The 22,016-nt window shown below is 45.4% G+C and overlaps 2 protein-coding genes across 9 annotated transcripts in view; one reads left to right on the forward strand and one right to left on the reverse strand.

Annotated features, from left to right (window-relative positions):
- Positions 1-4,158, forward strand: part of DERL1 (derlin 1) — a 15,813-nt gene extending 11,655 nt beyond the window's left edge. For both annotated transcript variants that reach the window (XM_087746947.1, XM_087746956.1), the window contains one exon: positions 1,426-4,158. In XM_087746947.1, coding sequence (XP_087603073.1) covers positions 1,426-1,564 — 139 coding nt within the window. In that variant the 3' untranslated portion in view covers positions 1,565-4,158. The remainder of the gene's footprint in view (positions 1-1,425) is intronic.
- Positions 2,313-22,016, reverse strand: part of ZHX2 (zinc fingers and homeoboxes 2) — a 97,517-nt gene continuing 77,813 nt past the window's right edge. For all 7 annotated transcript variants that reach the window (XM_087746894.1, XM_087746902.1, XM_087746917.1 and 4 more), the window contains one exon: positions 2,313-20,801. The gene's annotated coding sequence lies outside the window, so the exon portion shown is untranslated. The remainder of the gene's footprint in view (positions 20,802-22,016) is intronic.

Genomic DNA, 22,016 nt, shown 5'->3' on the forward strand with positions numbered 1-22,016 from the left:
GCGATAATAGGTGTCAGTTGCAGACTTGTTCAGGACTGCAATATGTATTCTGGTTTGCAGTCAGTACCAGTCACCTTGACTGAGACTGCCAGGTCTTGGTTTCTGAGGCGCTTTTTCTTGCGATCTGTTTGTTATTTTGGCATTGAAATACTACGATCAGAAGCCAAAGTTTGTAGCTTCAGTTGCCCTTGTCCTCATCCTTTTGGGTTGTAAATATTCTTTCTCTACCAAACTTTAGTTAGCAACTCAGTTAACCCTTTTTATAGCATGAACTGTTAATTATAAGACATGAAGTTGAATTACAGCTATGCTTTCTGTACAAGTTTTAATGAGTGGGGAAGCTTTATATTCTACTTTTGTGTTTGCAAGCCCTTCTGGTAAACCTAATTTTCCATAAAGATTAGAAGACAAAATGTTTTAAAATATCTTTCAAGATAATAACGTCTCTAAAACTGCCATCAGTCTTGTTGGTTATGTGTAATTTTCTTGATTCTTTATATGTGTATTTAATTTTTCTCTATGTTTGAGAAGCAGGAACAGAAGCACTGCAAACATCTCTAAAGAGGGATAAATTCTGCCTTTGCACTGTAATGTTTTGTTAAAAAAACAAATTCTGTGATGAATTACAGATACCTTTAATATAATAATGGAGAACTTTTTCTATACAGGATCATTTTTCTCGTAGAAAGGAATCTGGGTTTCACGTCTGGGCCTCACATTCTTGTGGTCAAATTCAGCAAGGGATTTGCAGGAGCTCGGTGTAACTAATGTAGAGCTGAAATGACTCTGAATTGATGGCGTCCCTTGCGAAATGCAGAAGCTGTATTTTAGATCACTCTGTCTATTTAGATGGTAGCCTAAGCTGGATGATAAGTTCCTATAGCTCTGATTTGCTTGAGCTTTGATTTCAGACAAGCTAGTTGCTTGAGCCTGTTTCCCTTAGTCTCTTTGGCCCTCAGTTCCTCAGGAATGTTTACTTAGAGAGCAGTGAGATGGTTGGATGCTGTGATAACAGCAGCATTGTAACTATTGGAGAGAGAGATGCTCACAAGTGATTTGGATTTTTTTTTTTTATTTCCCCTGAAAAAAGGGAGAGAAGTTACAGGAATTAAGTTTGTATCACAGCATTTATTCTCAACAATGAGACTCCCTTATCATGTGTTTTTTTCCCTCTGTTTTGATTATTGTATCTAACCATATCTCAGAGATGGAAGTTCCCCAGAATTCCCATTTCTCAATGTGCTGAGGGCTTAGATTTGGAAAGAATTGTGTGAGGTACTGCTGTGGAAAGCCAGAGTTATTGCAAAGTCTAGCAGCTAAAAGGAATTGTGTGGAAAAGTAGTCTGGCTGTACAAGTACAAGTAGTCTGTACTGCAAGGTACAGCTGTTTCTCAAATTCTCTACTTCTCTCCTGGCTTGTCCTAGGTACCGCTGGCTGCCAAATAGGAGAGGAGGAGTGTCGGGGTTTGGTGTTCCACCTGCTAGCATGAGAAGAGCTGCAGAAGATCAGCAGGGTGGTGGAAGACACAACTGGGGCCAAGGTTTTCGACTAGGTGACCAGTGAAGAACTCCTGCCCTTGGAAAACAGCAACTCTTTGGTTTTCGTTGGATGTAGGACCGACACTTCCTGGTGCAGAGCACACTTAAGAACTGAGCTCTCTGTAGTGCTGTTCGATTTAACTGATTAGAAAGAATGTTTCTGGTTCAAGAGAAAATTAAAAACTCCAGAAGGGAAAAATGTAGATCTTGCTCCAGGTTAGCCAGTAGTGTCCAATTTGATTCTGCCATTAAAAAAAGCCTTCTTTTATACAGTATTGTCTGTCTGTCACAACAGGCATCCATTACGCCGTCTTGTTCTGTGATGTGATAGAACAAGCTAATGGTGTTCTGTCTTGCCTGGTACGTTAAAAGCTTTGTTGACTGTGGTAAGGTAAGAATCCAGTGTGAGGCAGATGGATCAAACTAACCCCAAAGTTTAGGAAGCTGACTTTTTCCATAGGTGTGCTTAAGTCCCAGGGTCTTTGGAAACATTATTTAAGTGATATCTCTCTGCTGCATTCATAAAGTGAAGTGCAAATGTTTCATTTCCCTTATTAAGCTGTATTTTGAAGGGAGTTTTTTCTTGCCATGCAGCATTTGTTCTACCTGCTACAGCATGGGATGGGCAGAACTAAGGATAAGAGGGCTTTCATTTGAAATGGCAATAACAGATATTCACAGAATTGAAATCTCCGAACTCTTCATGGCGTGTTACAAGGCTTGCTCTGTTTAAACTGAAGTTGTCTGGCTTGTTTTGGTTTTGGTGTCGCCCCCCCCCCCCCCCCCCCCCCCCGCCCCGCTCCGAGATCTGTGAATTCTTGGCTTCAAGGTTTCTATTTTGGTTGCAAAACTGGGTAGCACAAATACTACTTAAACTAGAAAATATAACATATCATTGTGGTTAATGTAAAGGGTTCTGACTGCAGCATTATATTTAACTGAATCTTCAACTTCCTCTTAAAAGCTTTAAGACATCAAAGAATCAAAGCTGGAAATAAACTTTTCCAGGGTCAAGATACAATAGAACAGATTGCTTTACTATGGGACTCTTTCATTGTCAAATAAGAAATCATGTACACTGTTTATTAGTATCTGTACTTTTTTGGTAAGACTTTTTGACATGGAGAAGGGGATGATTCTGTACAGTAGTTTTCTTCGTACTGGGTTCCCGTGGGCAGAGCACAGGGCTAAGATGCAGGAAGCTGTAATGCTAGCTTGTTACTGACTCACTGCATGGACTTGAGCAAACTTCTTGCTTATCTCTGTTTTCGCAGCTGCAAGGAGGGCTTATGCATGTCTCATAGCGTTTTAAAAGGTGGCTGTCCCCGACTCCCTAGGTGGGAGCCGCTAGTGAGCAAGGTAAGGCTTAGGTTCACATAAACAACAACACTTAAGCTAGGAACACAATTACTCTAAGCTTAACCAAGACTTCTAAGTTGGAATATAGTTGCTCCCTTTTTGTTTTATAATTGGAGGAACAAGAGCACTGTCACTAGGATGAGATTAAAGACTGAATTTCCCTTTCCCTTTGTCTTTTTACTGGGTAGGTAAGGCACAGAGACTGTTCTGCCCCAACTTAGGTATCTCAGGTATCTATAAGTAGGTGAAGTGAATCTGGGCCAAAACATTTTTATTACTACTTTGTTTCTTCACTAAACCTGGGTTCTGAAGGTTTAAAACCTTGTAAATACTACATGATGTGAAACTGAGTAGAAAATAAGCAGTCGGACTGGAAGTTTTCAGCTGGCTTGCTTGCAAAAAAATGCATGCTCCGTTACTTCACTGCAACTCAATTTTGTTGATCCGGCTTGGGGAAAAATGTGGAAAACTGGAAATGATCATATTGTGGGCTTAGATTTTACAGGAACTTGGAGTTCAGAAATCACCTGCCATTTTTGTGTATCCAGTGTAAGTTTTAAAGATGCTCTTTTCTCTTCCTTTATGTGAAATGGTAGGTAGAAAAGAGGACTGCAGTGTTGTAAATACTAATCTGTTGTTGACCGATAGCTGTTATTTGACGCTAACTTGAAGAGTCTGAGAACCACCATTTTTATAGGAGTCATGATGCAGTTGATCTTTTTAGTCATAGTAAAATCACTGTCTCCGAAGCATTTGTCTTCATTTTGAGTCGGGACCTAACTGTTAAGTAAAGATGCAATAGTTGGTGACAGCTAAAACCCTGGCACACTCAAATTGCAGAACGTCTTTGTACAGAAGGCCAGAAGGAAAGCTTGGGTGGGAGGAGGGATGGCAGAAGTCATTGTCCTGGCCCAGTACACTGTGCTTTCTAGGCTTGCTTTCTAGTGCATCCTCCTTCTATAAATTAAGAGGAAAAGGTTTGCGAGGCAAATAGACTTTTGATAAGTCTTGATTAGCTTTTGAGCTGCTTCAAGTCAATTTACTTTGGTTTATGGACGATTCACTTCAGGACTCCATATTTTGAGCTCAGTTTGTTTTTTCTCTCACTTGTCACTTGACCTGAAGCACTGTTTGTCCTCCAGCGTACGCTGACAATGGCAGTCTCTTGGTAAATGAGTACCTTCTTATTTTGTACAGGTAATTTCCCTTTTTGTAATCAATTTTTGTTGGCAAAGTTTTAAATTAAAGTTTTGATCTCTGTTACTGTCTCTGTTTCGCTAAATCATATTTCAGCTCAACACAAGCCTTGTGATCTGTGCGTCTCTGGGGAATGTCTGCCGGCTGCACTGTGACACCACCTCCTGCTGTTGATAAAAGTACTCAAGAAAATGACCTGCCTTTGGGCGGGAGTCTTACCTTCTCTGATCGGTTGCAAAATCGTAAAGGCCTTTTCTTTCTCTGTTTATCACCGTGAGTTTTGACAGTCTGTGTCCTTCCCAGGCTATTATAATTTCACAGCTTCTTTTTGTATACGCAATGATTCATTCTTTATTGTCCTCTGGGAGGAAGTATCCTTCTACTCACCTTCAAACTTTGTGAGATTGATCGAGATCACTTTTCCAGGGGTAAACTTGGTATTCTGCATTACCCCCTCTCTGTCCAGCCAGATGTGCACAGATGCCAGAATTCCTTTTGAGGCCCTTAACTCATTTGGAGACACATTGAGCATCCTCTAAATTACTCTTCTGGTCCTCATGATTCCTCTGACTGCCCTTTTCCTGTTTGTTACCGTAGAGGCACCAAAGAAGATCACGGACTTGGTACATATGGCACTGTGTCAATTTGTTGTACTCCTTGAACTGGAAAGTCTTGGTCCATACTGAATGCCCCAGACAGAACAGCATGGCAAGTGTGCGCCTTTCAGTTTTGCTCCAGCCGCATAAAGAGTCAGTGGAAAAGGCAGGAATATGAAATCAAATACTTCTAAAATGCTTCATCTTTCATTCCTATTGCTTTGTCCTGGCGACAGCTCCTGTCTCAACACGGCTCGCTAATGTGGTGTTGCCAGTGACTTAATGAGGAACTGGACCTGTTGCTTCATTTTGTCATCTAATTGTCGCATTAGGAAAACAGAGAGGCTTTAATTTGCAGAATAGCATATTGTTTGCAATACGACATAAGATTCTTTCTGTGTTTATATATTACCGTGTACCTTTATCAGGGAGGAAGACTGCTTTGCCTTGATGGTTAAGGTAGTGAGCTGGAGAGAGAAATACTAATTTACAGTCTGAAGCTTCTGATGTTACAAGTCACCTAATGGCTTTGTAATCCTGTTCTGCATCCATAAAATGAAGATGATTCATATTCTTCCTTGTTCTGTGCTAGGCTTAGGATGATGGATCAATTTGTACTTGCTGTAGTATGGCAGAGCACTAATTTTGGTGAAAATGTTCTTAGCATTGCCATCATCTGCAGTAGTAAACAGCTTTTCTTGTTTTGTGTGTCCCTAGATTCTTATTTTGCCATGGGTGATAGTAACGGTGTGACTTGAAACTCAGAATTGAGTGTATTGTCATGGTTTTGTTAATGAAGTTAAATGTGTTATGTGCATATTAAGCAGAAGTACTTACATCTAAAAGGTGACGATGTGCTGTTTTCTAGGATTGAAAAGATGAAAAGACGTCAGCTGCTTTTATTTTTCAAGCACGGTTTTTTGGTGATGAAAGGAGTTCTGTTCGCAGCAGTGGCTCACCCTTTCATCATCTGGAACACGGTCTAGGAGGAGTGATTACAACACTTGTGAGCAAAAGTTACATAAAAGGAGCTGTAACTGTGGGATGCTGGCAGGGCCTCTGCAGAATCTTCTTGATGTTGGGGGAAAAACGTGATGATGAAACCTTAATTTTGGTGCTTGGAGGTGGTTTGGGTTTTTTTGTTTTGTTTTTCCCTCCAGAGCCCTAAGCCCTTGCAAAATGCCACTAGAGCTCAAATTGGCTCTTAAGGCCAAGTTTCTCTGGACTGCTGACTATCAGCCATAGGTCTTCTGTGATGAAGATCATGGCAACTGGAGGCAGCGTTTGAAAACAAAACCACCGCAACCAGTCTTCTTGCATCTGAATGTTTACATTTATTTCTTAAAAGAAATGTGTAGTCAGTCCCTGGACTGGCCATGGATTAAAGGACAGCGGGCAGATCCCTGTATTAATGGCTTCTTTGGCTTGTCATTGTAACTGGAGGTGTGAGGATGTTTGCCTGCACCAGCCCTTGGACTTGCCAAGCCGCCTGGTAAGTCTTTTCACACCACAGAGTTTAGGTCACCTTGCAATAGCTAGTTAAATGTAGAAAGTTTCTTTGCAGTAGTGTTTCCCTTTGCTTTCAAGTTAGGGTATTGGCTAGCCGTAGTTAACCCTGACAGACCCCTCGGGCTCTTTTAAAATCAAAATACCCTCACGTACTCTGCCACAACACTCTTAGTCATATGGTTTAGTTTTAGGTAATCCTGCAAGGAGCACGGAGTTGGAATTGATGATCTTTATGGGTCCCTTCCAACTTGAGATGTTCTACGATACTCCCAACTGGAAAGGCTTTGTGTAGCACTTGTCTTCATTAAGACTTCCTTGACTGGCACCGCTCAGCGTTGGTGCTGTAAAAACTCTAGCAGGCAATTAGGTAGAAAGTTCATTTCACAATCATAAGAGGGGAGATTAAGGGGTCTCCTTGTTGCCCGTCCCTCCCTGTGCAGTGGGCCAGTGTGCTTTTCCTCTTGGATGAGGCTGGAGGGGCTGTTGCCTTCTTGCTGTCCATATGGTGCTCCTGCATACTGCTGTTCCTATACAAAGGAGAGGGTCTCAGATCAGTGCGATCAAAACTGTTTGGGTTGCCTGATGCTTGGGCAGTGGTGCGTGCGTATAGCTGCAGGCTGTGGGGAGTGATTATTGTGACAGAGGAATGCAACTCAGGTTATGTCATCGCTGCTTTTTATTTTAATGAAAATACAGTATGTGTATGGTGTTGGTGGATGTATGAGGTAGAGAAGCCTAAGGTACCTATTTTTGGAATAAAAAAATATTTTAAACTGGCCGGGAAGGGATCTAAAGATGCTGAGAAGTTGGTTTTTAACTGGACTTGAGAATGGGAAAAAGGATTGAATTCATTGTCTGATCAAAGAATGTTTTTCAAAGTGCTTTTTCCCCAAGATGGGCTCAGAAGTGGCAATCTCCGCTCAGGCTGCAGAGAAAAGCAACGCCTGTCTCTGTCCTCATCTACTGAATCCTTAACCCCACAGCGGGCGGAGGGGCAAGATGGGGCACTGCTTAGTAACTGTGCCCGCAACGGGACTCGGCGGGTAAGCCTTTCACTAGAAGGAAACCTTGAGCACGTGCCTGTAACACTGCTTTACCTGTCGTCTTAAGGGGTTGGTTGTTCACTCTGAACTGCCTGTGCTTATTGCTCTTACAAATTTAAGCGATTGCGAAAAGACAGTGGCAATGTGTGCGCCTGGGGAGCTGGCCTTGTTTGTCTTAGGGGCTCAGGCTAAGGAGTTCACTGTAACTGATGTTAATGTTTCAGTATTTTCACTTAGGAGCTTTTATGTACAGATTAATCTTAAAAGCTGATTCAAAGTCCAGGGCTAGAGCGTTTGGGTTTTTTAATGTCTAGGAAAGTTAGTCTTGTCCTGTTCTCTGTTCTGTCTCGCCCTTCTTTCCCAAGGTATGTAATTTAAGATAAAAATCCAATTAATGCTGGAAAAGTACAGCAAAGATTATGGGGCAGCATCAAGACGCTCAAACATCCCAAAGCTTTATGCAACCGATGGCATGAAGAGCTTTTATTGTTCTTTCAGCCCTTGTGTTATGTAAATTCAGAAAACAGATTAAATCTTGCAGGAATTTATATTCTTAGAAGTTCCTGGACAGGATCTATGAGCAGGAGAGCAAGAATTTTGCACGAGTTCAGACTTCTGCTGAAATTAGAAGTGCTCTGAATCAGGCAGTACGGTGATATTTGCTTTTTTTTCTATTCTACAGCTCTGTCTTAGCAACGTTCAAACCTAAGCTCAGTCCGCACATGTTCAGAGGGACGGATGTACTCCTCTCTAGCTGTATCAGTGTCTGCTTTGGCTTTAGTAGTCCAAGGTGCACGTAGCCAGGGGCAGGGGCTCCCCAAGGAGACCAGCACACCTAAACACGCAAAGAAGTCTGTGGTAACTGAGTTAAGAAGAAGGAGAGGAGTGTCAGGCATGACCTGACAGTCAACTTTCTCTGTTTGACTTTCCTTAGTTGGCAGTGTTGAGCTGGTGGGGTTGCACAACCCAGAAGGGAGTAGGACAGACGAGGATGAAGAGGTGACCGAATCGTTTTGAGGAGGCCCTGGTTTGGCACCTCTTGGGTACAGCCTTTGCCAGGGAGTTTCAGGGAAGTCTCTTGGGATGTGAACTGCTGTTCCTGAAGGCTGTAGAGGGGAAGGTAGCTCCTAACCTGAAAATAAAGGGGCAAAACCCCTCGGTGTGTGCGGAGGGAAGGTTCCTAGCTGGAGAGCAGACTTGCGTGTGCTTGCAGCATGTGCTGGTTTCACTGGGATCGCATCGGAAAGAAATTCTGTGTGCAGTGGGGGTTGTTTTTGCGATGGGAGAATATTTCATTTGGATGATTCTGATGAGGATGAAATGCTTCAGGTTTTTATTTCTAAAATGACTTTTCAGTTAGGTTAGAAGATACAATGGGTTTTCTCTTTGCTTTTAGAGCTCAAATTGACCCTTAGAAGCTGAGATCAGAACCTACTGTTTTGATTGGGGCAAAACACTTCTGCAGCCTGTGTTTCCAGAAGTGTGGTGGTGGTGGCTTTTCATTGCGATAAGTAAAAAAAAAAAAAAAAAATATATATATATATTTGTGACTCGTGCCTGAGGCAGGACTTGCACTTCGGAAAAAGGCCTAACTTGGATCACTGTCAACAGGTTTTTATCTCCTTTGCTCTGTGAGCAGGGAGTACCTGGAGAGGTTTAAGAGCCTGTAGCTTCTGGGCAGACAGTTTCTGCATTCCTGGTGAAAGCTTCCTAGCACGTCTGCTGCTCTCATTGGCGTAGTTACAAGCCAATTTCTAGTTTTCCTGTATAGTTTAGTTAGAGCAGTAGTATTTCATTTAAATCTCCCTTCCCTCTTTTTGATCTGAAACTGCACTCAAAGCATTAGGTCCAAATTTAATGTTTCACAATAGCACAGGAGGAAGAAGAGGTACATTCTCAGCTCTACTGCATCGTACCTGCACCCGCTGCCTGTGTTCTGCAGAGGCAGGGAAGACTGACAGGAATCGTCAGATGCACCTGCAAAATGTAAATCCTCATCACTTTAGAAAGCCTGAGCAGGCTGTAACAGGGACTCTTCATCCCTTGCCTGCCGTGACAGCCATCATATATAAAGAAGAGCTCCAAACCATTTTCAGAAGCTGAGTCTTGATACTTAAAATCATGCGCCCAGTAGCAATATTGGTTTTATAGCAATTTATAATCTTTTCTTGCCTCTTCTGTTGGCTGTCATGCGGGCAGTAAATTACCAACCTCTGTCTTTTTTTCTTTTCTCCCTGTAGGTGATAACCAGTTTAATACCTCTTCCCTTGCTTACATCCATCTCTGCTTTCCGGATATCAGCTACTTGCTCTCTCAGATCGTCTGATGAATGTAACTAGTTAAACTTAGAGTAATTGTCCTCAAATGCCATACATGCTTTTGGAGCCTGCTGCTGCTGTTTCAGAAGAAGAGCTTTTGTGCTTTCAGTCTTACCTGTTGTTTTTTCTAGCTGTGTTAACGGAGTGTCTAATGAATTCTCCAGACCTTCTCCTCGTTTCTGTTCCTCAGAGCCACCCCATGAAGACGTGTGTAGGCTGTTTTGGGAGCAGAGGGGAGTGTGAAGGACCGTGGCAATGGCCTGTCATTGCAGACATACTGCTCTTCACAAGCAGAGGGGAAGCTATCGTTAACCCAGTGGTGAGCTCTGCTTCTCACCTGGCACTGGGAGGTCTCACCAGGCTGTGGAGTCCTTGGATGGTCAATTGACTTCACCAGAGATGGATTTTGGGGGTTCACAGAGCCACCTGTTAAGAAACAGCTTCTCTCATCTCTAACAATGTGTTTCCCCCTCTCTTGCACCCATCACTCTGTCCTTTTCAAATAATAAATTCTTCTGTGTAATGTATTTTTTTAAGAAAAGAAGAAAAAGCAAGAGCAATTGATCCAAATTGATGCCATTTAACCTTCCTGGGCAAGGTGATAGTAGCATTGAAGGATAAAAATCCTCTATCAGAGGTGTACATGGTGTGGTGATATTGCACTTGAAGGTCTAGTAAATCTCTGAGAAGTGTATCAGTCTCATTTCTTGAAAGCAGACAGATAACAATAGGCCCTACAGCTCTATTATTTGGTTGAGTAGCTAAGTGGATAGGGGGACGTTTTAGCTGGATGCAGTCCCTGTGCTGAAGGATCTCAGATAGCTCTGTAGCTGCGATTAGAGCACAGCTCACCGGGACCAAATAATTACTGTATAATTTAATGCCAATACAAACAACATAAGCTAATGCGTTTGCTCCCCTATAGAAATGCTTTGTCCTCTAAATGTGCTCCTGCCAGTTCCTCAAAGTCATCCTACGGCTTTCTGTGTCCCCTCGTGCATCTTAAATGAGATCAGTAACTTCCTAGGCTGACTCCAGTGGAGTGGCTCTCGCCACAGAGCTGCTCTCTGAAGCCGAAAGCCATGCAATCCTGAGGAAATCCTGCTGAGTAAGGAGAGTTTCTGTTAATGTGTAATCAAGTTGTGATAAGACCAGCTAATAAAGATAAGGTTCTCAACAAGTGGCACAGGACAATGAGCAGGGAAATGGAGTATGGAAAACTCTGATTAATCGTGACCCCCAACTGCATTTTTCAAAGAAAAAAAACCACCCCAAAGAGGATGCGTGGGCATGTTACTGAAGGGGAGGGAGAGCAGGAGGAGTCGAGGGAAAAGCACAGCAGGGAAGCGATTGTACCTCTGTGACCATGAAGGCAGCACCCTGACCCGGGGGAAGGCTACCTAAGAATAGCTTAGCCTTGACGCCTCCGTAGGCAAAAGGCCAGAGGGAATTAAATCCCACTCATGTGGGTCAGTTTGGTTTTAATGCATGGAGATGGGCTTGTTCCTGCTCTCCCTCTGTGGGGGCTTTGGTGGAATGCGAGGGGCCGGGCAGCGGAGGAGCAGCCTGCCCTGGAAGAGCCCGTCGGCAGGGCCCGGAGCAGCGGGCAGGGCTCCCTCCAGCCAGGGCAGCGCATGGCATCTCCTCTCTACTTGGTGACCTTTAACTTGGCGCTGTTGCCACCGCCAAGATTGCTCTCGCTGGATATGTACCTTGCTGTATCGCTGCTATTTCTTTGAACCAGGCTAAATTAATTTGTGGGCCAAATCAGTAGGGCCAGCACTCCCAATTCGCTTGCTATCTGGTCTATAAAGCTTTAATCTTTTCCCGTTTCAGAAGAGTGTCTTAAAATCGCAAGCTATGCTAAAGTAGATGCTAGAAGGTAAGCTTGCTTACTCGTAGATGTTCCCTGTTGGGCAGGGAGCAATGGTAAATGGTATGTTGCCCAAATTAGGGCAATTCTGTGGACTTGCATTTATTTCTGACTATGCCACTGTGAGTCAGGCTTCAGCTTTGCTATGTGTTTGCCAGAAACCAGCCACTGACTGGTACTGCAACCCCAGTAAAGAGCTGGTGAACACAGGCGCAGGAGGGGAGAAGGTTGGAAGAAAGAAGTGTATTGGTACCCTGCATCTTCAAGCCCTCTTTCTGAATAGCAGCAGCAACAGAGAGGACGTGGGCATAATTTCTCCCCCCCCCCCCCCCCCGGTACATCTGTCTTGCAACCTGAATGGTGATGGTTTTCAGAAGCTGGTAATCTGGGTCATATTCGAAGCATTCATCTAGTGTTGAACAAGCATAAGTGTCAATTAAGAAATTGCTATCTGCACATGATAATTCAGGAAGAACATAATTCCAAAGAAATGCTGATCTTTCTTCTCTGTGAGTTTGTTTCTTGGCTTGCTTAGATACTGGTGGCTGTGGTTCAGGAGTAGCAAATTAAAATCAGTTACGCAAGGCATGGGAAGTAGGGCAGTTATAGCTTGCATCAAGAAATGGATGGTAAAAGCCCGATAAGCTTGAAGTAGCTCTTATATTTAATCTTATGCTTGTTATATTAAAAAAAACTAATGCTGTGGTGATGAATTAAGAACTTCAGCGTGCAGGATGCTGAGGAGACATTGATTTTGGCTCTACCATCGGAGAACTGGGATGAGGCTCGCTGAGCGTTGCTGCAAGCGTTAACAGCAGGCCAGCAGGAGCTGTTCACGTACAAACTGCCCCATGCCTGTGTCCTCCAGTTCCTCTGCAACTGTTCAGGTAAATCAGAAGCTTTTGCCAGAAAGTTGGGATTAGGAGGAGAGCTAGGAGTTACAACTCTGGCAGGCTGAGGCTGCAGATGGCCACAGACAGCGGCTCTGGGAGGGGTGGGAATTGCTCTTTTTCAGAAGGGGTGTCAACACTACAGTGACAGTTTAAGCACTGAGTGATTTTTGCTTGTTGAAGGTCAGTGCGGCAGCATCTGCAGCTACCCTGAATTGGTGGGTGGTGTTTTTACTGAGCAAAACCATTTCTCTCCTGCCAAGGGCAACCTGGAAGTTATTTGTGAGCGGAGGAGGAAAACTTCAGCAACCTGTATGACTTCAGTTCCCAAATCACTTGTATAAAAAAAGAAATCTCCTTCTAAATGAATAGAGGGGTGAGGTAAGAGACTCAAGAAAACGATTCAGCCCCCTGAAAGGGCAAACACCTCATCAGTGAGCCCGTTCTGCGGCATGGCTTGCTGCTGCCCAGCTGAGGACAAAGCGCTGAAGACATCTTTCAGTGCCACCACCCCACCACCCGCTCGCGCAGGGAGAGGCGTGCCTCATCTCTGTTTAGATGCTGAAATGCCCTTGAAAGCAAAATCCCCAGAGAGAAGGTGTTTTGGAGATAAACTGGTGTTTGGCAAACCGCTGTCAGTGCCGTGGGGCTGTGGTGTGCTGTGGTGACGGTAGCCGGCACTCTGGGATGGTGCTGAACGCAACTACACCGCGGCGCTTTGTGGCCAGCGCTGATGCTCGGTCCAGTGTCCTTCCCCCAGACGGCAGAAAATTGGTGTCTGTGAGTCCGAAAAGAGAGTGGTGCTGCCCAGGTTCAAGCGTAGGCCAAGTATGAAGAAAACAAAACAAAAACTCAGCGGCCTCCTGTGATTTAGACGAGCAAAACTCCTGTGCTGGAGGACAAAACCGCACTCTTTGGGTAAGCGCTTATCGTTCTTGAAGCTGGCACAGCAGAGCAGAGCAGCCCATGCTTCAAAAAGCAAAGTAATTAATTCTCCTTGCTCCCAGCCGCAGCAGTCTCCGTTGTGCAATGCTGCACCGCAGCCGGGCATGGAGAAACTTTCTTTCCAATCAAAAGAAGTATTCATTTTTTTGCTCTGACACAGCAGGGTTGGTCTTCCTTTTAATATTACTGAAGACAATGTCTCCCTTGCCTTTCCATGACCTTCAGCGTGTGGCTTCGTGTTAAAATTTCCATCCCCCCACATTCAAACGCTGGCATTAAAAAGAAAAAAAAAAAAAAAAAAAGATTAAAATTCCTTTTGTTTAAATCCCTAATAGGGAGCCTTAAAGCATGCTGCCCTTCAGATGCGGGGATAGGGCTTGGCTTGTGCTCCTGGCTCTGGGCTCTTCACCTGGGCTCTCTCAGCATCATGGAGAGCGGGTCAAACCCCCCGACCCCCCACCCTCACCTGGGGGTCTCTGCCTGCTCTGTGCCCCGCTGTGGTTGAAGCCTGGTGGTAGCTGAATGAGAGCTGGAGAACAGGTTTGGAGCCGTGCTTCCCAGCCTGGGGTATTTCTGCTCTCCCTCCGTATAATGAGCCTAACGGTGCTGAAACCACTGGCATCCTATTTCTGTCGCAGCTGCTCCAGATGTGTCCCTTGCTCTTGGCATGGGCGGTCCCTACCTCTCTATCTCCAAATGTGTTGCTAGTAGTAATTAATAACCACAGCAGTCGATCAAATTTAGTGCTGATTTAAATTCCTTGTTGCAGGGAGCCTCCCTGGCTTTTCGGGGCCAGCTCCCCGGCTCGGCGTCCTCCCCTCACCTGGAGGCAGTTTTAGGGGAGAGCATGGGGGGAACACGGCCCTTCGGGTGGGTGAGGCAGCAGCCGATGGGGCTCCACGATTGAAGCTACGGCTAACCCAAGTGAAGGTAAAGGTTCAAAAGTGCCTTGGGAGAACCTGGACGAGAGTTGTAGGCAAACAGACCGTCAGAGAGCAGCCAAATAAGCCTGAATTTGTGTGAAACCTGGCTACAATGAATGGGCGCTGGGAAAGATCCCTTTATGAAGAGGTTTAACAGTTGGGCGATAAGACGTGACAACGCTGTTTAACGCGTGTCTTGGGAGCTCATGGAGGCAGGAGGCAAAGTCAAGTATTTCCACTTTGCCGGAGGACTGCATCATTGTTCACCAGCACTAGCTGATGGCCCCAGCGCCAAGATGAGAGGGACTCCCGGGGTTATGGGGTGGCAAAAAAGCAAAATATGTCAGATACAAACATTTAGGTACAGATGTATGTTAAATGCCACCATGTGGCAAAATGCTTTTTGGTATTAGTGACTTCGCGTGAGCAGTTCAGAGAGGCCAAAGAGGCTTCGTCGCTCTCAAGCTGAGGAGATAGTGATGCTCTTAATACCAAGACGGATTTAATCACACATGCATGCTAATGTGTTATAAAGCACCCTGGGGCACGCCGTCAGCTCCTGCTTTAAAGGGAGGCGAGATTGCCCCTCCATGGAAATAAAAAAGCAGCCAGAAATGCCAGCCAGGCTGGGGGGAGCACCTGGCACCTCCCATGGGGGGGGGCCCTGAAATAACGAGGGTCGCTGGAAATAGGAGGCAGAGGGAAGGTGTTCAGGGAGAGACTTAAAGGCGGAGGGAATTAAGGCAGGAAGGTGAAAGCTTCACCCGGAGAGCTGCGCTGGGAAAAGGGACGTCCCGGCGGGGTCGTGCGGGATGCGGGTCCCTGAGGAGCCCCAGTCCCAGCTCACTCATTTCTGCCCTTGTGTCTTTGCCTCTTGGAAAGGGAAAGGCTTTGGGGGAAAGAATGAGAAATGCTGTTGTGGTTTAACTCTGCCGGCAACTACGCACCACCCAGCTGCTTGCTCAGCCCCCCACCTCAAGTGGGATGGGGGAGAGAATTGGCAGAGTAAAGGTGAGAACACTTATGGGTCGAGATAAGAACAGTTTAATAAGTGAAATAAAATAATAATAATACAAATTAATAATAAAAATTGTAATGAAAAGGAAAACAACAAAAAGAGAGAGAAATAAAACACAGGAAAAACAAGTGATGCAACCGCTCACCACCCACTGACTGACACCCAGCCAGTCCCCGAGCAGCAATCGCTGCCCCCCGGCCGCCTCCCCCCAGTTTATATACTGGGCATGACGTCATACGGTATGGAACAGCCCTCTGGCCAGTCTGGGTCAGCTGTCCTGGCTGTGCCCCTCCCAGCTTCTTGTGCACCAGGCAGAGCAGGGGAAGCTGAAAAGTCCTTGACTTAGTATAAACACTGCTTAGCAACAACTAAAACATCAGTGTGTTATCAACATTATTCTCATCCTAAATCCAAACCACAGCACTAGACCAGCTACTAGGAAGAAAATTAACTCTATCCCAGCCGAAACCAGGACAAATGCCAACGAAATGGCAATGATTTGATACAAGTATAAAATGAAGCTTCCTTGCTGGAAGTCAAGACAAGGCCAAGCTGAACTCTAGCTCTTGCCTTTAGCACGTTTATTCTGCAGTCTTGTGAATAACTACATACATCTCTCAGTTTCTCTGTCCATAAACTTAGGTTAATGGTATTATTCCTTTAACTACCGCACCGATGTGTTGCAAAACCAATGATTTTTTAGATTAAGATTGCTGCATGCTAAATTTTACATGGTATATTGCACTGGGATGATATAGACTTTTAAGAAAGAAAAAAAAGAGCGTGAAGAGGATGAGTTTGTGTATTGAAGAAGCTTCATAGATGTCCCGCTTACTGTGCCCGAGCCAATTTGCTGGCTGCCTGGTCTTCACAGTACACTTAAATGATGAGAATTGTAATATAATTAGAACTACCATTTTGGAGCATCAGGTCTGATGGAAATAACAAAACAATGGAAAAAAAACCCTGCTTTTCCTTACGGTGCTCAAGATGTGTGCGGTGTGATTAGGTCTGACAATTACCCGGTCACTCAGCTCTTACCTCCATCCTCGCTAGAGCTTGCAATAATCTGATTGGGATATGGTTCAGCTGTGTAACACCCAAGAAGCCCTGTCTCGGTTTTTTATGCTGCTTTTTCATTCCTTCATTGCGTATCCCACATTCTCTTACTCTTGATACACTCCTTTTTCCTGCTGTATTATGAATACTTTCAGAATTATGCTCAAGAGCCACAGGCCCCATTCATAACAGCTTTCCATTAGTTACTGCCCAAATGAGGACCAAAGTCCTCCCTTTCGCTGAGCTAAATGGTCTCAGGTCTCTCTTTTTCTTCAGGAGATGATTAAAAAGGTTCCTTTCCATCACTGGCATGCTCTTTCCTTGCTATCAGGCTGCCAAATGGACGTCTTACAATGTTGCCTTATGGGCCTGCAACGTTAATTCTTTTTCCCCCTTCTGTAACCTAATAAGATTTCAGGATGAGTCATTTTGCTACCTAACAATATCTGAGGGCTACAAGAAGATGATAGGAAAAGTTTCAGTGACTGGATTTCAGCTAATGCATAAATATTACTTAGCTTGGTGGCCATTTTACATGTGTATTTCTCTACATTTTAAGTTATCACCACATAATTATTACGGTCATAATCACTCAGATGTCTCGCATAACCCAGCACTTCTCCCCCAGCCTGCGATGGTCTACGTGGTGCTGGGCCACCCCTTCTTCTGCTGGGCTTCACCCTGCAGATGCAGACTCCCTGCACTGCTTGGCTGACTTTCAAAGCAATGCATTACATGAAATTCCCAAAGGTCAACACCGGAGATTTGTGGTTAGAAATGGTGCCACTGCAGTGCTGTGGTTGAAAAGTGAAGAGCGTTTGTTTTTTTTTTTTTCCTTAAAAAAAAAAGAAGGATTTGTGAAAAACGACTGATTTAGGCTGCGGAGCGATTCGTATATGCTGAAGTTTCTGCCCCAAAACTTTCCAAAGGCCAGGTTGGATGGGGTTTTGAGCAAGATGATCTAGTGGAAGGTGTCCCTGCCCATGGCAGCGGGGTTGGATGAGGCGATCTTTGAAGGTTCCTTCCGACCCAAACCATTCTGTGATGCTCTTACTCCATGCTGCCCAAGCGGTCTCTCACCACGATCACATTTAATAACGCTTCCGCCCGACCTCTCCTCAATTGCACCTCAGTTACCACGGGCTTGGAGCCCCCAGATCTCTGACAGCAGTAAGGAGCTAACGGCACCTCCTTTACTGAGCAGCACCCTTCCCAGCACCTTATGGCCCAGCCAGGAGAAGCAATGTGTGTATATCATGAAAACCCATCCTCTTGTCAGCATACAAGCAGACTAAATTAAAAAGGTAAATTAAGAAAGCCAAGAAATTCAAGTCATTCCTGGCTTCCGAGTGATGGATTTTTCTACAAGCCACATTAAAAAAAAACAAGTGTTGCACAAGTGCAAAAATCTGTTGTGGTTTTTTTTTTTTTTTGGTGTGTTTTTGTGTTAACTAGATTCCGTCTGATTAGAACATTTCAAGAGAGTCAGGTTAAAGCACATTGTGAAAGACGTCAATCAAAACCTGAGCACCAGGGACTGCTGGTCGCGGGGTCCCTGCCCAGGGAAGGCTGTCCCGAGCCATCCCCTCGCCGCGGGGCTTCGCTGGGCGCCAGGCCCTGCTCTTGGCCACGCACCGTGGTGCAAACGCCCGGCTCCTGCACCGGGGAGGCAAGGCTGCGCGGGAGGAACTCGGTGTCAGCAGCCTATTTTCACCCATGTGCAACGAAACCCCACGGCCGAGGCCGTCCCTAATGGCCGCCGCATACAAACAATGTCCCGATTGTGCCTCGCCGCTTGGACTCTCCTAGAAACGCAGTCGCTGCGACGGTATTAATTAAAAACAAAGCCTGCTTGCGATGCCCAGTTTGTGAACCCGTTCCGGCAGCCACGCTGGAGCAATGTCTGTGGGGACCTGGGTTGCTTTAAGCTAAAAAAAGGGGCCACCGGATCAGCTTTCCCCCATGAAACCTGGTGTCTGAAGGTTTGGGATCACCACACCGCAACCTGCCTGCACAAACTACCTGGTGCTGCTGTTCTGCCAACGCCGGCAAAGGCCATGCCAGTCTTTTGCAAGCCCATTTGTTTGCTGTGGGAGAGCTTCAGCTTTATTATCTGTGCGATGACAGACTCCAGGGCTGCTGCTATTGTTTTATTTGAATTGCAGTGATCTTAAAGCGTCCCAGTCCTGGCCCCCAGTCCCACCGTGTCTGGGGCTGTACGAATACAGAAAAACCCAGGTGGGTCTTGTTCTTCCTAAACCTCCTGCTGAGCTCCCTGGGAGCGCTGCTGGTTAAGCAAAGTAGGTCATCGTTCCAGACACACAGACTTATGCGCACATCAGACAGGAGAGAGGCAAACGGGAATATTAAGCCGCCAAGTGGCTGTTAAAAACTGCGCACAAGGGCAATTAAAACATTAGCATCCTTTCATGTAAGCAAAGCAGACAGAAGTGGCAATTAGTTTCAGTTACAACTTCGGAGTCCTGCAGGAGCGTCCTCAGAGGCACTTGCTTTTTGGCCGCCCGACGCTTGCATCCATCAATTTGACAACCCGCGCAGGGGGTACGGACGTGACTGCGCAGGCACCTGCCTCCATGCACGCAGGAGTACGATGGAGTACGATGCACAGCACCGCGTGTGATGGATGGGACACGTGCGTACCCACTGTCAGGCTGCCTTTGCCCATGGAGGAGCCGAGGTCGCTTCCCCACCTCTTGCCGTTGGCCCGTGACGTGCAAACGCAGCGAGCGCAAGCGCTGCCCCATCCAGCTACTTCTTGTCGGCGATGAACCAGACAACGTTATTGTAAGGGAAGTTGCCGAGCACTCACTGCCGCCCACTGCAAACCTCCCTCGACACTTAAATGTTGTTCTGATGATTAATAAAAGTAATTCTATATGGGTGAGTCATGGGGACCGTTTCATTCATTCATTCAGGTTGTGACTGCAGCCAAAATAAAGGTGCCCCCAAATCCCCACTCCCAGGTGCTACCCAGCCCCCTGGCACGGGCAACAGCTGTCTAACGCCAGGGAAATAAATGGCAGTAGTTCCCCAAGTTTATTTTAATCTGGTTAGTGTTTGCCAAGCCGATTACTGCAAACCCCATTAAAACCCTAGTCACAGCTCTAAAGACACTGAGCTCTTGTGCACCAAGGAGAGCTGGTGGGGGCCAAGTTTGGGTTTTAAATGAAATAATAAAAAAAAAAAAAGGGGGAGACGAGAAAAAGGTTACCAAAATGTTTAGCCTTTGTTTTATTGAGTTACAACAAATGAGCAACAAGTTAGAAAAGTTGGATTTATTCAAACTCCCTAGCATCGTATTTGTGCAGCGTACTGAAAGGTGGGCAAGTTTTCCGAACTCAGCTCGTCAGAGGAACACACCGGATGGCTCTCGCCCCCGCTCGCCGACGCACCCACGCTCCCGCTCTCCCTCCTCCTCACACGTGCACGGACAGACACCCCCACACAAATCCAAATTAGCAGTATTTGGAAAAAAAAAAAAAAGTGCACTCAGGAACCTAGGATTGATCTAAAAATTTAGTGGCAAGGATTAATCAGAAATTTCTGTTGTGCGCTACAACATCTAAAGCTGGAGGGCAAACTGTTGGCTATGGTGTCCATCGTTGTACCAGCTGAAGAAACACAAACAAGTTCGGATTATGAAGCATCTTAATTTCCTTGCTCCAACCCCTCTGGGGGTTGTACTGCATGTTTAAACAAAAAGTGCTAAAAAAAACCAAACAAAACAAAAAAAGGCATTCTAGCCAAATCTTCAGAGATCCACAGCTGGGGCTGGCTTCTGAAAAGTGAACTACAGGAGCTGGAGAAGACTCGCCTTGTAGGAGCACGGAAAAGCTGAGATTTAAATACTTCAACCAGTAGCAGGTGGCGATAAAACAAAACAAAAAAAGACAAAACAACAAGAAAAAAACCAAACCCCAACCACTCCAGAACAATCCTCCCCAACCCCGTAACACATTTAAGTGGGCTGAAATGTAAACCAGGGTGGGAATCTGGGCTCAGATGTTGATCTGCACCAACGAGACTCCAAAAGATTGCAAATCTGTCTTAAAACGCTTCAGAAAAAAATTCTCCTCTCCCTCCCCCACAAAAGACACTTCCCTCCCCCAAACCAACCCCCAAATTTTGCAATGGCATTATATGCAAGAATAACTTGCACCTATTAAAAAGTTAACAAAATTTCCACGTTGTACAAATCTGTTCCAGTAGAGGAAGAGGCTGGACAGGAAAGTGGGTGGGAGAGAAGCTAAGGAGAAACCTATGTACAAGGACCCTTTTCTCTTTCTTTCTTTCTTTCTTTTCTTTTTTAATGCAGTAGTAGGACTTTGGCACTATAAAACGATCCCATGATGATGCTCCACGAGAGTATTTCTCGCTGTGCCTCCGCAAGTGCGGTTTGAGACTTGGAGTTGCAACACGCTATCTCACCCCAGGCAGGAAAATAGAGTTTTCTTCTATTTTCAGACAGCATTTCCCCTTCAACATCAGGACAGTGCAGCTGAGGAGTACCCCTGCAAAAATTATAAAAGCAGCATATTATTTTTGAAGGCACTACAAACAACTATTTGAGCTGTCAACTAACACGGCATCCAGTTTACAACCCTGCACACGTGGTAGCACTGTATTGTGTATTAACCATACATTTATGTAACCATACAACCATAACCATTAATCAAGCCTATCCCTATCACAGCCTGATACTGCGGTAGGGTGCTGGATTTTTGTTGTATATAACACCCAGCTAATAACCCCCTATAGATTTCTAAAAGGGACATATAGCCCAGCCTTGACTCTGCTGATCCCTCAGTACTACACACCTCGAGCAGATCCTCACGCTGGCTCAAGGACGATGTGCACATGAGTTGGGGGCAGCCACTTTGCGACCATAGGACAGATGGTGGTAAAGGCAACAAGACTTCAGGTCTTTCTTCCCTGGTCAATTCTCTCATTAAGCACCTTTTTTTTTTTTTTTTTTTTTGCATGATTTTAGAAACTAATTACACAAACTGCAAGACAACGGAAAAAACTGCACGTGCCCATGCTCTGCAGAGCAGCTCCCTGGCTCCGCTACGACTCCTGCACTGACATAAAGGCTGCACCATGGACCAGAAATTAAAAAATAACCTCCAAACCACCAACCTTCAAATGCTCACCCGCCTACACGTATCTCCAGTTCCCAGCAGAGAGCAAGGGCTCTACGACAGTGATTATGTTCAGCATGTTTTCTCCCATTGAGGTGTAAACGTGCAAGAAGTGCAAGCACCCACTCAGGCTGGAGTTGCACGCAGCAGCACGAGGCAGCTTCCCTGCACCATCCTCCTCACCCATCCCGCAGCAGTGCTTACCAACACCTGAGCTAACCCGTTATTTCGCAACTTTCATGAATGCTGCTACCAGGTCTGTTATTTCCCACAAAAGCAGTGAGCTCTGTCTGGCATCTGCAACGCAGAGAGCAATGCGGTCGAGACCAGGAAAAGCGCACAGGCTTGCACCAACACCAAAGACAAAAGTCCTCCCCGTCCTTGCAACCTTTCCTCACTCAAACAGCCCCCTGCTCCTCCTAACTCAGTGGAAAATTTTAATTGCTGCGTTGGGTTTTGCTTCCCCCTCTGAAGTCCTTCATTGCACTACAGCTTGGGTCTCCAACACACCTCGCTGGTTTCAGGGTCCTCTGTACTTTGGCCTCACTCCCTGAAATGCTTTAGGGTGACAAAAGTTCTGCAAAA

Source organism: Nipponia nippon, unplaced genomic scaffold (genome assembly GCF_047370975.1).
Source record: "Nipponia nippon isolate SJK-2023a ecotype South Korea unplaced genomic scaffold, ASM4737097v1 scaffold_1, whole genome shotgun sequence".
Taxonomy (NCBI): Eukaryota; Metazoa; Chordata; class Aves; order Pelecaniformes; family Threskiornithidae; genus Nipponia; species Nipponia nippon.